The 13,224-nt window shown below is 43.9% G+C and overlaps 1 protein-coding gene across 1 annotated transcript in view; it reads left to right on the forward strand.

Annotated features, from left to right (window-relative positions):
- The first annotated feature begins 504 nt into the window (after positions 1–504).
- PPARGC1A (PPARG coactivator 1 alpha) overlaps positions 505–13,224 on the forward strand; it is a 95,812-nt gene continuing 83,092 nt past the window's right edge. The window contains exons 1-2 of the mRNA XM_007093736.3: positions 505–552; positions 5,580–5,759. Of these exons, the coding sequence (XP_007093798.1) occupies positions 505–552; positions 5,580–5,759 (228 nt within the window). The remainder of the gene's footprint in view (positions 553–5,579; positions 5,760–13,224) is intronic.

Raw genomic sequence — 13,224 nt, forward strand, 5'->3', positions numbered from 1 at the left:
GTGCACATTTTAGCTAAGAGTATAGTTACTCTGTGATGAAACAGGGAGCTTTGCCACTTGCTTGTTTTGGAAGGAAAATAAATTAAAAAAAGATTGCAGGGGATTTTAGTTATTATATGGCCAGGACTCCGTTTAGAGTCTGTGGCATTCAAAGCTGGCTTTAATCACAGCATGATGCTTGAAGCCTCCAAAAGTCCAAGTGTTTCCTTTCTTTCTTTCTTCTTTCCGTTTTTTTTTTTTTTTTTAAGCGTTACTTCACTGAGGCAGAAGGCTGCCTTTGAGTGACGTCACGAGTTTGAGCAGCAAGCTGCACAGGAGAAGGGAGGCTGGGTGAGTGACAGCCCAGCCTACTTTTTAATAGCTTTGTCATGTGACTGGGGACTGTAGTAAGACAGGTGCCTTCAGTTCACTCTCAGTAAGGGGCTGGTTGCCTGCATGAGTGTGTGCTCTGTGTCACTGTGGATTGGAGTTGAAAAAGCTTGACTGGCGTCATTCAGGAGCTGGATGGCGTGGGACATGTGCAACCAGGACTCTGTATGGAGTGACATCGAGGTGAGCTGGGGCTGGGCTCGGCACTGCAGCCAGGACTGAAGCTTCCCTCCCGATGCAATTATTCCTGTAACGGGGGGGTGGGGGGGAAGGGCTTGGACAAGGAGAGGAGGCAGGAAAGTATCCCGGGCAGGAGCTTTTGGAAGGGAATCTCAATCTTATCTTAACTCCAATAACTTTGCTATTTTAAGGTGGCTCTGAGATGCCTTGAGCAAATCAAAGCTTAGCTGCTGTCACCCATATCTGTTGCAGTTGGAAACTCTTTCCATGTGCCTTTGGCTCTGTTTCTACTCATATGCAATATTTATGCTCTAAGATATTGATATGAATCAGAAGCTGAAGTCTTTCCAGTGGTATTTAGTGGCCCGGTTGGAAAAATGCCATTTCTATTTATAATAAGATGAAGATAAAAATATTAAAATGGATGTGCTCAAATATAGTCAGTTTTGACTCTAGTCCGGATTTTTTTTTTTTCTCTTTTTCCCCTCTCTCTCTGTTCATCAGACAGAGAACTCACAAAATCCTAAATAATCCTGCTAGGCTATTTTAGATTGCTTTCCCCGCAGCACCACAAAACAAGGGAGCTGATCCCTTTAAAACAGCTATATGTGGTTGAAAGATTTGGTCAGCAAATAAAAAAATATGTACATACGCCTTACGATGAAGGTTTTGCATTAGCGTCGGTGGCAGGGAAGCCAATGGTTAAATCTCTCTGTACCACGGAGAGCTGCCTGAAGCCGGAGAGAGGAGTTTATGCAGGGCTGTGTGTGGGGCTGCTCGCTGCTTGTGTAAAAATAGACGGCAATACATCAATTCCACAGTCTCTGCTGGCCACAATTCATACAGGGGGAGAAAAGCAAGCCGTTTCCTCATAATCTCTGGAGCCTACAGTGACTAGCGGGGGGAAGGAGGGCCGCGGCATGTTTGCATTCAACACAATGGAATGTTCTCGGAAAGTTTGGGCAACTTGGGAAAGAAGCGAAACTTTCTGCGGACTGCAGCGAGATGTAGCCCAATTGCATTGCACGGGGGACCGGAGCAGCTAACAATGACTCCGGCAGAGGACTGCTAGGGCTCCCTCTGGGCAGCCGAGGGCACGTAGGGTGAGGGGGAGGATCGAGAGCCACACGTGATTTGATTAAATAAGATGTCCATGTGGTGTGGCGATACACATCTAAAGTGAAAATAATTTGGCCGGGCCGTCCGCGAATGCATTTCTCCTATCTAGCGAGGCATGCCCTGGCTCCTTAACTCTTTGCTGGGTTTGCACATGTTGGCTCGGGTTGCCCTCTCCTGCCTTGGCAGCTGGTACTTGCGGATCCTGACTGTCCTTATCTTGTTGTGATTTCTCGGTAAGGTAGACTGGATCGGGCTAATTCATACGTGCTGTCGCTATTAGGAGTCAGGGTTCTAAGTGGCTTCAAAGTCCCCAGTGTCTTGGAGCCGCCGAAGCGTCCTGTGGCTGGCTGGCTGGCAGGCTGGCTGGCAGTGTGGGTCTCTCAGCTGCTATAGTTTCATTTTTCCATCACGCGTTATTCTGGATGCTGTTGGGAGTTGATCTGGAAATATGGAGGATTTCTTTTCATCACTGGAATTCCTGGAGTCGTTTTCAAGTCAGCGTCGGGACCGTTTAGAACAGTGGTCCTTTTATGTTCTTCTGAAGGAGGTGAGTTCCCCGGGCTCAGCGTCCAGCCGTGGATTGAGTTGTCGGTGGAGACTGGCCAGTCGCCTCTCTGTTGCACTGGAGGCAGCGAGCTGCGAGAAGCCGTGCCTTGGCGGCCGCAGCTCTGGGAACCACCTCGGCCAGCCTAACGTGTTACGAGCAGCAGGTAGCATAGGCAGTTTTCATTTTTGGAATCATTAACGTTTGCTGTCATCCTAAAACGTATTATGCCCTTTTGCACGTAATGACAGGACAGCACAGTGGTTAATAAAGGCCTATATCGCTGTAGCTACTCAGAGTCCCCAGTGTTTTACAGTTTAATGAAGGTGATGTACAATAAGGTTACCAAGATTGATAGAGACAGTTCACATGACATACCCTCCACGAAGACTGTCATTCTTTACTGCCTGCCCCCCCCGCCCTACTCCCTTTTCCCTGTCCTCACTAATTTTTTTCTAAGAAGTAAGAATTCTTTTTTCCTTAATATAATTAATGTGGCCAAGTCCACTCTTTCTTCTCTCTCTCTTTAAAATTTACCATCAATGGCACAAAAACCTCCAAAAGGTTAATGGAGAATTATACTTAATTATGATGATTCATTATCATCAGTGCAGTTAAGCTAATTTATTGTCTGCTCCTTAACTAAGGGAAAAGTCTGTTGGGGTGAAAAAACGTACAATAATTAGCCTTTTGTGTTTAGTGACTGCTTTATCCTCTTAAATCTTATTATAAAATTAAGGCTACGGTTGTGAAATAGCTGTCATAGTTGCAAAGAGGCAGGAGAATGTGTCTCTGTAACTGCAAGAAAGACACCTGTTACAGATGTATAGGGAAGCAGTAAATATCAGCATGTCAGATGAGGACAGTTACAGGGCTCGGACTGTTAAGTCTGGCATCATCCAAAGGCCAAATACAAATTAATAACAGGGACACCTGCTATCACTAATGTGTTTTAGATTATCGGGATAATGCCACATTCAGAAACACTGATTTTACTAGCATGTCCACATTGGCCAGAGCACAGGCACATTTCCAACCACAACGTAAGAGCAAAAATGGGACGGAAAGAGAAAAGGGAGGAAAGGAATGTGTGAATGACAGCGCAGTAAAATGCCAGAAATTGATCTGGTCTTTTTAATGGTTGTTCAGAAGTCACTTAAAAATGCACATACCTGCAAGGGTGAAGGGTGTTGCACAAGCCATGCTTAGAGAAGGCAGTTGAGGGGAGAGACAGCAAGAAGTTGTTCACCAGTCGATGGGACACGCCGGCATTCCGAAGCATGGCTTCTAAGTTACGTTCTCCACGACAGGAACTTAAGCCAGATGGACACCTCCCGTGTTTTCCACCTTCATTTTATTTTTTGTTGCTGTTTCTGTTGTTCATGCTTCTTCTTTCTTGTTTAAGGACTGTCCCTCAATGAAGCCCTGGTGGGTTTTGCACCATTGAAAAAGTTACCCTTGTCTCTGAATCGATCATGTTGGGGAAGAGTTAACACTGTGTGTTTGTACCTGGAGAATAAGCAGCGTGGGCCGGTATGGAGACTGGGAAGTGTTACGCCCGTAACAGAACGCGAACATTGTACCAGAACAAAATCTCCGCGGCCCAGCCTCCGCCTACTTATAAACCTAGTCAAGTATACCGATCTGCAACTTTGGGCTAACTCGGATAATAAAAAACGGAACGACCGATAAAATGATAAGGAAAGAGTTCAGGTGGAGAGGATTGCCCTTTCTTTTCGCGTTACCGTCGTGCCTGCAGTCTGGGATCTGACTGGGACCTGGTGGTCTTAGGGAAGAATCACAGTCATCTTCAGGCTGCCCCCGGCCTCCCCTTACCAACTGCTGACTCCATTACCCAGTACCTTCTTCTCAGCGTGGTGCTTACGATCGTGCTGCTGCATATGACCCGTGTAATGTAGCCTGCCAGGGATGACAGGGGTGCTCGAGGAAAAAAAAAAAAAATCTGCATAAAACTTCTTTTATTCAAAACCTAAATGTCAGGCAGAATCTTGAGCTTCAGGCCCAACGGCTGCCTGGATGGGAATAACTCCATGGCATCTCTCCTGACCTTGGAAGGCAGGGCCGTGAGCGTGCCACTTCAGCTTGCGCACCTGCTCTGATTTAGACACCTTGGCTTGCAGGTGGATAAAGTCCTTCTGGCTCTGGTATCACCGGAGCCCTGCAGTAGGAAACTTCTGCAGGGTTCTGCACAGTATGCCGTGAGGAAATCAGCAGTCAGATTGCCGATTGGAGGTGAGAAGACCACCTCTCTGATAACGGGGGGCCACTTCCTTCAAAAAGCCACAGTGTGGGACAATGAAAAGACCACCTACTCCGTGCAAGGAAGTGAATGACTCTTCCAGTCTGACATAGCCTTGCTGACAAGCCAGCCCAGCCACAGTGTGGGCTATTTGCAACCTCTCGCTGTGTTGAAGTCGTTGAAAAACTCCGAAGGAAAATAGTTCTTTTGAATTCACTCAGAGCGTAGGTGAGGAATACATAAATGATGAGAAAAAAATACGGTTGTGGGGTGCTATAGGGGTTTTTCCTTCGTAGATGTCAAGCGATCCCACTCACACGCACTCCCCCCACACTTGACTTGCAAGTTAAACGTTGTAAAAGATGTAAAGATCATACAGAAAAACTATGACTTTTGTCCTTATCTCAAGGAACTTCCTTTTGACCTGTTCAAGATGAAGTGCTGTGGCTCATGAAGAGTCAAGTTGCGAGATTTAAATAATAATTCAAGAGAACCATAGACAAATTAGAGGACTTGCATCATTAGTTGCTAAATGAATTATGTGGATTATAATGGTCAAAAGGAACGTGAATGGAGAAAGTTTTCCTAGTAGAGCTCTTATGCTGCTAGTTTTCATTCAACAATTGTTTATTTTGTTTTTATTACGTGTGATGGCGATTCCAAGGTAAAATCAAATTTGTATCCTTCCCTCAAAGAGATTATACTCTCAGGGTAGAGTAGACTTTTGCGCAGCGGTGACTGAAAAAGTTGAAACTCGTTCAGTGCTAACCATCAAAAAAGTCCAAATCCAGTTGATTTCTTTTCTTTTCTTTTCTTTTTTTTTTAAGTTGATTTCTAACTGGAAGAATCAGAGAGGGCTTCACGGGAACATGGCATTTACCATGAATTTTGAGGTAGAATCTTGGATGGAATGGATCAGGCAAAGTATCCCTTGAGAGCAAAGTCAGTAAAAGAATTTAGGATGTTTTTTCCCTGGTGGCTAAAACCCTGGAAACCAGCTTTGGTGGTGTGGTTGAATTAACCAGGCTTAATTCCTATCACATGCTATTGCAGTTTAATAAATTCCTGCAGTTAATGAAAGCTTTTTTTCCCCCCTGCCTCCTGCAGTGTGCTGCTCTGGTTGGTGAAGACCAGCCTCTTTGCCCAGATCTTCCTGAACTTGACCTTTCTGAACTAGACGTGAACGACTTGGATACAGACAGCTTTCTGGGTGGACTCAAGTGGTGCAGTGACCAATCAGAAATAATATCCAATCAGTACAACAATGAGCCTTCAAACATATTTGAGGTAAGGGCATCATCCCTTGGCGAAAATTAATTTCTCATTGAACGTGGCTTGGGCCATCATATCATTATTGGCCTGAAAGCATATCGGCTTCTCACTTTGCTGTCATCAAAAGACTTCTTATCACAGGTAGGCCCTTCCTCTTTCGTGGAAGAACAGTGTTTGGCAAATGAGGGGACTCGTTGTTGTTGTTTTGAGATCTGGGGGGGCTAAGGGCCCCTGACAGAGCGCATTACTCTGTGTCGAAATACTAAGGGGTTGTGAAAGCTTTACGGACAAAGAAGAACAAGAGTCTAAACCTGTTTGTTCCTGTCTATTTCCCACAGAAAAGTGCCTAATGTAAATTAATGTGAAATGTAAAAGAATGCATTTTTTTTCATCTAAGAGATTAGACGTCTACCTTTATTTGTCTCACAAAGTTAGTGGGTAGTTATTAGTATTGTCATTTTTTTGATCAGACCTCTGATTTCTCTACAGTATAGAAATGTCTAAGCCCAGCTATTCTAATATTTACTTACAAATTAGTAAAAATTCGCTTACCTTTCAATAGGGAAAATTACCTCCTAGGCTCCAGACTCTTATTATAAGCCTACCCTATAATAAGGAATGTTAATCTACTCCTATTAAAGTGTTACTTTGAAAAAAGAAGTTCTTTCTTACAAGATCAGCACTCATTTACTTAAGAAGAAATGGTTTCTTAGAGGGACAAACATTGAGCAGTCTGGCAAATGAACTGAATAAAGATTGTTGAGTCAACTAGTTTTCAATATCACCACTACCAGCACCCCCATCATTGTCTAACATCTTCTCCCTGATATGTGCCAGGCCCCATGCGAAGCACTTTAAATGTCTTTTGTATCCCACCAGCAGAACCATTCCTTAAACTCCAGTGTATTTGGTTGAGATCTCAAGTCATTAAGAAAGCCAATGTTACAATATTTATTGAATTTTTCCAGCACCCAGCACATAAAAAGCACTGAATAAATGTTTATTGAGTCATTAAGAAAACCAATTTTACAATATTTACTGAGTTTTTTTTTTCAGCACCCCAGCACACAGAAGGTGTTGAATAAATGTGGGTTGACTGATAAATGACTGGTGACTATAGTAATGTTAATAACAGTAATAGCGATAACAGCAATGGCCAAGCTTTTGAGACACCTGTGCTATATATGTGTCATCTCGCATATCCCTAAAACAACCTATTTTTTAGGTACCATGAGTACCGTTCCCATTTTCCGTCGAGTCTCAGAGAGGTGAAGTGAGTCTCAGACTCCGAGTCTCAGAGAGGTGAAGTGATTTTCCCCGAATCACACAGTTGACAAAGACCGGGGATCTGAACCCCAAATTGATCTGATGTCCAAGGCCATATCACTGATAAAAATAGAGTACCAGTGAGGTGGGGTGACAACCATCCTTCACAAAGACATATCAAGCTGCTGCTCTGCTGAATATATTTAAAAATAGAACAGACTCGTTCCTTTCAGTGTTGGTTGACATGGGAGCAGGAATAGTTGGGGAGCCAAGGTGGCTGTAGGTTCCGTCCATGGCTAAGAGTTTCTAATATGTCTGAACAGAGTCTTGGATGAGGACTTAAGATGGGGGAGTCCGGGCTGGGGAGAAGAGGCACTGAAGGTCTGCGGTTAGTTCTATTTCCCAGGCTTCTCAGCCGGGTCTTTGAAAGTTCATGTGAGGTCTTGGCTAGTTAGAACTGGTAAATTGAACATTCCTCATTCAGTACACTTGTCAGGCGACAGGCCCGTTTTAAGTCATGCTGCATTAAATAAACAGTACTTTAAAAAATGTCCATCTCTATAGACCTCTTATCTAAAAATCGGTATTCCATTTTGGGTGATTGCCATGCATTTTGTAGGTGATGGCCAGGGAATAACTAAAAGGTGGGGGTGGGGGGCATGGCGTGGGAGTCAGTGCCTCCCCGGTGAGCTAGTTTCAAAAAAAATCCCTTCCCCATGACCTTGTGTCCCCATATTTCATGTTGTGGCACCTGCACGAGGCATTTCTCATCGGTACCTTGAGGAGACTTGGTTCAGCAACTGGTTATATATAGGTGCTTTAATCTACACGAAGACACCCTTTTGGTTCTGTGTATAACTTTCTACCACTGATAGAATTGTTTTCAATGCTCTAAAACACAGGGTTCATTTAATTTAATTTCTCATTAGCTCATTTTAAACCAGTGACTCTCAACCGAAAGCAATTTTGCCCCCCAAGGGACATTTAGCAGTGTCTGGAGATGTGTTTGATTTTTTTTTTTTTTAGGACTGAAGGCAGGAGGACGCTCCTGGCATTTCGTGGGTAGAGACCACACACAGGACAGCTTCCCACAACAAGGAGCTGTTTGGCCCCAGAGGATGACAGTGCTGAGGTTGAGAAACCCTAAAAAAAAAAAAAAAAAAGTCACTGAAATTCCCTTTTGTAAAACACTAAAGATGAACTGGTCAGGTTTCAGAGAGACTACATAGTTAAGACACAGGATATGAAGGATCAGAAGCTGGGGCGCCAGGGTGGCTCAGTCCGTTAAGTGTCCAACTTCAGCTCAGGTCACCACCTCGCGGTTTATGGGTTCGAGCCCTGCGTCGGGCTCTGTGCTGACAGTGCAGGGCCTGGAGCTTGCTTCAGATTTTGGGTCTCCCTCTCCCTCTCTGCACCTCCCCCACGCGTTCTCTCTCTCTCTCTCTCTCAAAACTAAAATAAACATTCAAAAAAACTATGTAAAAACAATCAGAAGCCATATAAAATTGTGGAGATGCCCAGGGCCTCGGGACTGAGATGTCAGGAATTCTGTCAGTGACAGCAGAAGTGACCATTTAGATAACTGTAACCGTTTTCTCTGATGTCACAAAACTCATTCTTCTCTGTCTGTGCAAAGGGTAAGGCCGTATGTGGCAATACTGTGACCCAGGGCCGCGGCTCCCTGAGCATTTGCATACAGCCAGCATGCCTCTACTCTTTGCCCTCTAGCGTTAAACTCAGACATCTTTTCTATAACGGGGGGGAAAAAAAAGTGTGTGCGGAGCACAGGTGGAATTCGAAAATTGTGTCTTCCCCTGGGCAGATGGTCCACGCACAACACGGTAACCCTTGAACGGCCACGGCTTTGTGTAGCTTCCTGCGGCTCCCCGAAGCCCTTCCCGGAGCCTGTGCCTTTAAGCCTCTCCCCGCGGACTTTACCCCGGGCTCACTTTCTTCCAGTTCTCAAAGCCCTGCCTCATCACATTTGCGAAGTCCTTGTACTTGAGCAAGCCAAACAGTCACGGTTTCCGCCACCTCTGATCTACCAATACAAAGCATTATCTACCTCAGATTCCCAGAATAAAATAAGGCACCGAGGAGTGAAACACTTTCCCTGGCTCAAGCAGCACGTGGGCGACTCCCCCGGAAACTGACCACAGGGTTTCTGAATCCTAATCAAAGCAGAAAGCAAGGGGTGTTTAGCGATATGGATGGGATCCGGGTGGCTTGCAGATCGTGTAGCAGAATGTTAAAACCCCACGAGTGCGTAGAAATTCCTTCCTTTGGCCTCTTCCGTGCGTTCGGGTCTAAGTTTAATTTTTATCGGACTTTAGATGAAAAGAAGAATGGCATTGAATGTCACGGTTTGGGGAAGAGTGAATTCCTCCGTGAGAGCCGGCGCGGGGGGGTGGGGGGGGGCGGGCAATGCGCAGTTGTCCATGTCGATTGAGAAATTGGACACACAAACAGCCGTCTCTGCTTGCACAACCTCTGTCGGAGGTGTAAATGCAGGTGACCAGGTATTATTCAGAGGCCACTTAGAAGAAAACAGGACACAGGCTTTTGTAGGTGCGGCCTCCTGTGAATCTAATCCATGTGTCAGGAAAACAGGATGCTGTCTCTGGACCGGTTGGTAGCAAGATTTATGTTTCAGAACATTGCAACATAACTTCCTTCCCTCTCTTGCCTTTGTGCATTGTTTGAAGGAGGCGAATAAAGGAGTACTTTTACAGCATGGCATGGTCTAAGGATGGGTGGCACGGGATTAGTTTAAACAGCGCATTGGCCCTTCTGGGTCACCGTGGGCCACCTTGTCCCTGCTTTATTTGAATATCTGCTTTCAGTGCCTCCTTGATACAACTGAATGAGCATTTTTCATTCATTAGTCTCTTACTTCTGAATGCAGCTACTTGGAGTTCTTTACAACACGGCAAGTGAGAATGTAGTTGTCTCTAGGTCATTACTCATAATATGTTCTGAGGCCTGCCGTTGCGAATGGGCAGAGAAGGGCTCACAGCTGCACCCAGCATTCATGTCAGGTGATTACGGGGACTCCGCGTAAGGTCTGACACTGTGAACTTTTGTGGGAGTCAAACTGGGGGTAGTTTCCTGCTATCTGTTCCTAAGGTATCCTATCATGCTAACAAGGGAATTATGATTGGAGGCTTTTGAGGATGCTTAATTATACTGGTGAGGATGTAAATGATTTTATATTTCTTCTTGTGACTTTCAATTGTATTCTTCTTTTTTTCTCTAAAATGGGCATATACTATGTACTTACCAAAGAGTTAAAAAAAAAAAAAGCAATCAAAATTTGGCTCTTCAAGTGATCGTGAGCATTTTAGAAGCAGGGGACTTGCTTGTCTTGTTCCCTGAAGTTTTTCTAGATGTTTTGTTAGAAAACATCAGAAAGTAAGTACTGAAAATATTTACAACATAATGAATGAACGGACCATCATACATTTATTGATGGCGTGAACTGCCTTAGGTCATGTGAAGATTACATACAAAGCAGAAAGGATCTTGTTTCCTAAAGGACCTCAAGCCTGATTTGGGATGTCAAGTGAAGAAATGCGGAACAATTACCAAACAATGAAAGACTGCATACACATATGTATGTATATATGTATATGTTTATAGTTTAGCAATTAAATAATGTAAGACTGTATATTCATGTATATGTGTACATGTATGTTTAAATACGTGGGGTTACATATTAATATTATATTCTATATATATATTCTATATATATATATTCTATATATGTGTGTCTGCATATATACGTGTGTGTGTGTGTGTGTGTGTGTGTGTGTGTGTGTGTGTATGTGTGTGTGTGTGTGTGTATCCTAGCTGAGGAGGGAAGCAGAAAGAATAACTTCACCATGGCTAATAAGAGAATAAAATTGAAGTGTTTTCGTACAGGGGGTAGGACAGTGAGGAGTTTGATACCCCCAAAGTAAAATATATACTGATAGGAACGTAGGAGTAGGAGGAGTAGGTTTGGATTTAGGGTGGGTACAAAATTATGGCCGTCCATGGGACCCCGGTTGGGAATGTTTAGAGTTTACATAGTAGGGATTGGGGTGCCAGTGAAGATTTCTAGCAGGAGAGCCCTATAATGGAGATGGGATTTAAGGGTGTTCATTCTGATAATCATAAGAGCCGTGGACAAGCAGAAAGTAGAAGAAATTGGACAGCAGGGCTTGCTGCATTTCCAACACCATGCAATGCAGGTGCAGCGAAGGGACAAGGTGACAGCAGAGGGGATGGTGTCCAGGGAACAAAGACTTGAAGCACCTTGAAGGAAAATTCCATCAGCCCTGATGAATATGAGTTAGGTTAGAGAGGGAAGTGGCAAAGAATGCTAACTCAAAAATACTCCAAAGGGAACCAGAACTCCACGGAGAGCTTCCTGGTTACGTTTCTACTCACCTTTAGGAGCCGAAGTACCTTCTTCGGGCTTGTGAGTCATTTTACAAAGGGGTTCCCCATCTCTCTGCTGCCTCAGGGGCAGAACGTATTTAACCCAATCCACAAATTTATGTGGTGTCTGCTTTTTTTCACTTGTCTCCTTGGAGGAAATTCTGCAGCCTTCCATGGTAATGAATTCCTGCTCCTGACTGTGCCTGTGGTCAGACAGACTTTTCTATGAATGGCAAACCTCTTGGAATTTTAACACAACGACAGAGAAAACAATATGAAAAAATATGCGTCAGAGCACCCTCACCTTAATTTAATCATCAGGAGAATAAATTTCCCTTTGTTATTTGGAGACGCTGAATTAGTTTACAATAATCACTTCTTTGAGATTTCTGGGATTTCCCATTTGCAATCAATAAATGTTTGTCATTTGAATGAAATTTACAGCCCCCAACCAGATTTTTGCCACACTTGGCAATGACACTTAACGGAGAACATCAACTTCAAGGAAGAAAATAATAGCCGTTTAAGTGGGGAGATAATTGGCTGTAACATAAGAACATTGAAAAATGTTGAAACTCGTGGAGACTTATGGAGTATTTTAAAAATTTATGTTGTACTTATCTTTGCCTTTGTAATCTACCACAAAATTCCAAATTCTGGGTATAAATCAGTTACATGTTCATCTTGGAGAGTCACAAATCAGGAAGCAACAATCTGACCCAGCCTGTGTGCTGCTTTGTTTTCAACCTCTACTGTCGGCTTATCTTGAGGGAGACTAAAGAGTGTTGTTGTTTTGTGTGTGTGTGTGTGTGTGTGTGTGGTCATCTACCCACCTCAGTTAGAGACTATTTTAGACTTCTTGCCTTGATAACATCTGCCTTATCTTGGGAACATCTGGTTTATCACCGTATTTCCTCCCTGCCATTATGCTGACCGCTGGAAAAATAGGGCTCAGGAGTCCTGACCCACACGGTGATGTCTAACTGGCATCACCCCCCACTAATAAATAGTAAGTCGCTTGCAGGTGCTGGTTACATGGCCATCTTTCACCATCACTAACTCTCCTGGTGCCTGCTTTTGCTAATGTAAGTTGTGGTTACAGGAGACGAGGTCGGCGGCTGTTTTTCATGGAAGTCGATCCAGTCCTTAGCCATTTGCAACTTGGAAAGTGAGAATCTATATGTTTAATTAGGCACAATGATTGCAGAATGTACCATTTTGTGTTTTTTTGAGTAGAGACCAATTATTTCATGCCGGATACTCTAGGTGTTCTCAGATGTGGGTGAGCCATTTTATGGTCATAGCTTAGGTTTCCCCCATCTTCTGGATTCATTTAAGTGGATAATTTAACTAAAAATGACTCTGCCCAGATTTCTTTGGGGCCAGAAAAGTGGAGACCCACATTCACAGGGAGGTAAACCTAGAGAGGAATCAGGAAAAAGTGGCTCATGGCCTCTTAGATTTATTTGAAGGATATTAGTGTTGGTTAAAGTAATCAAGATTCGGGGTGCTGGACTGGACAAACTGGCTATTTGTGTAGCCACGGTGTGTGCTTGTATAGTAACCTTACACATATGTTGTGTCTATTTGTCCATGTCCCCCTGTCTGTATGTGATATCGTGGAGACACAGCCCAGCAGATGGCTCACCTCTGAATGAGATCAACACACAAAGCAGATAAAAAGATGAACTTTAAAGCTCATGTTGTTAAACAGAGAGCCAAATTGTTCTTCTACTGTTCCCTACCCTAGACTTCACGTTTTTAACAAGGTTAATTTGTCCCTATGATTACA

Source organism: Panthera tigris, chromosome B1, assembly GCF_018350195.1.
Source record: "Panthera tigris isolate Pti1 chromosome B1, P.tigris_Pti1_mat1.1, whole genome shotgun sequence".
NCBI classification, from domain to species: Eukaryota; Metazoa; Chordata; class Mammalia; order Carnivora; family Felidae; genus Panthera; species Panthera tigris.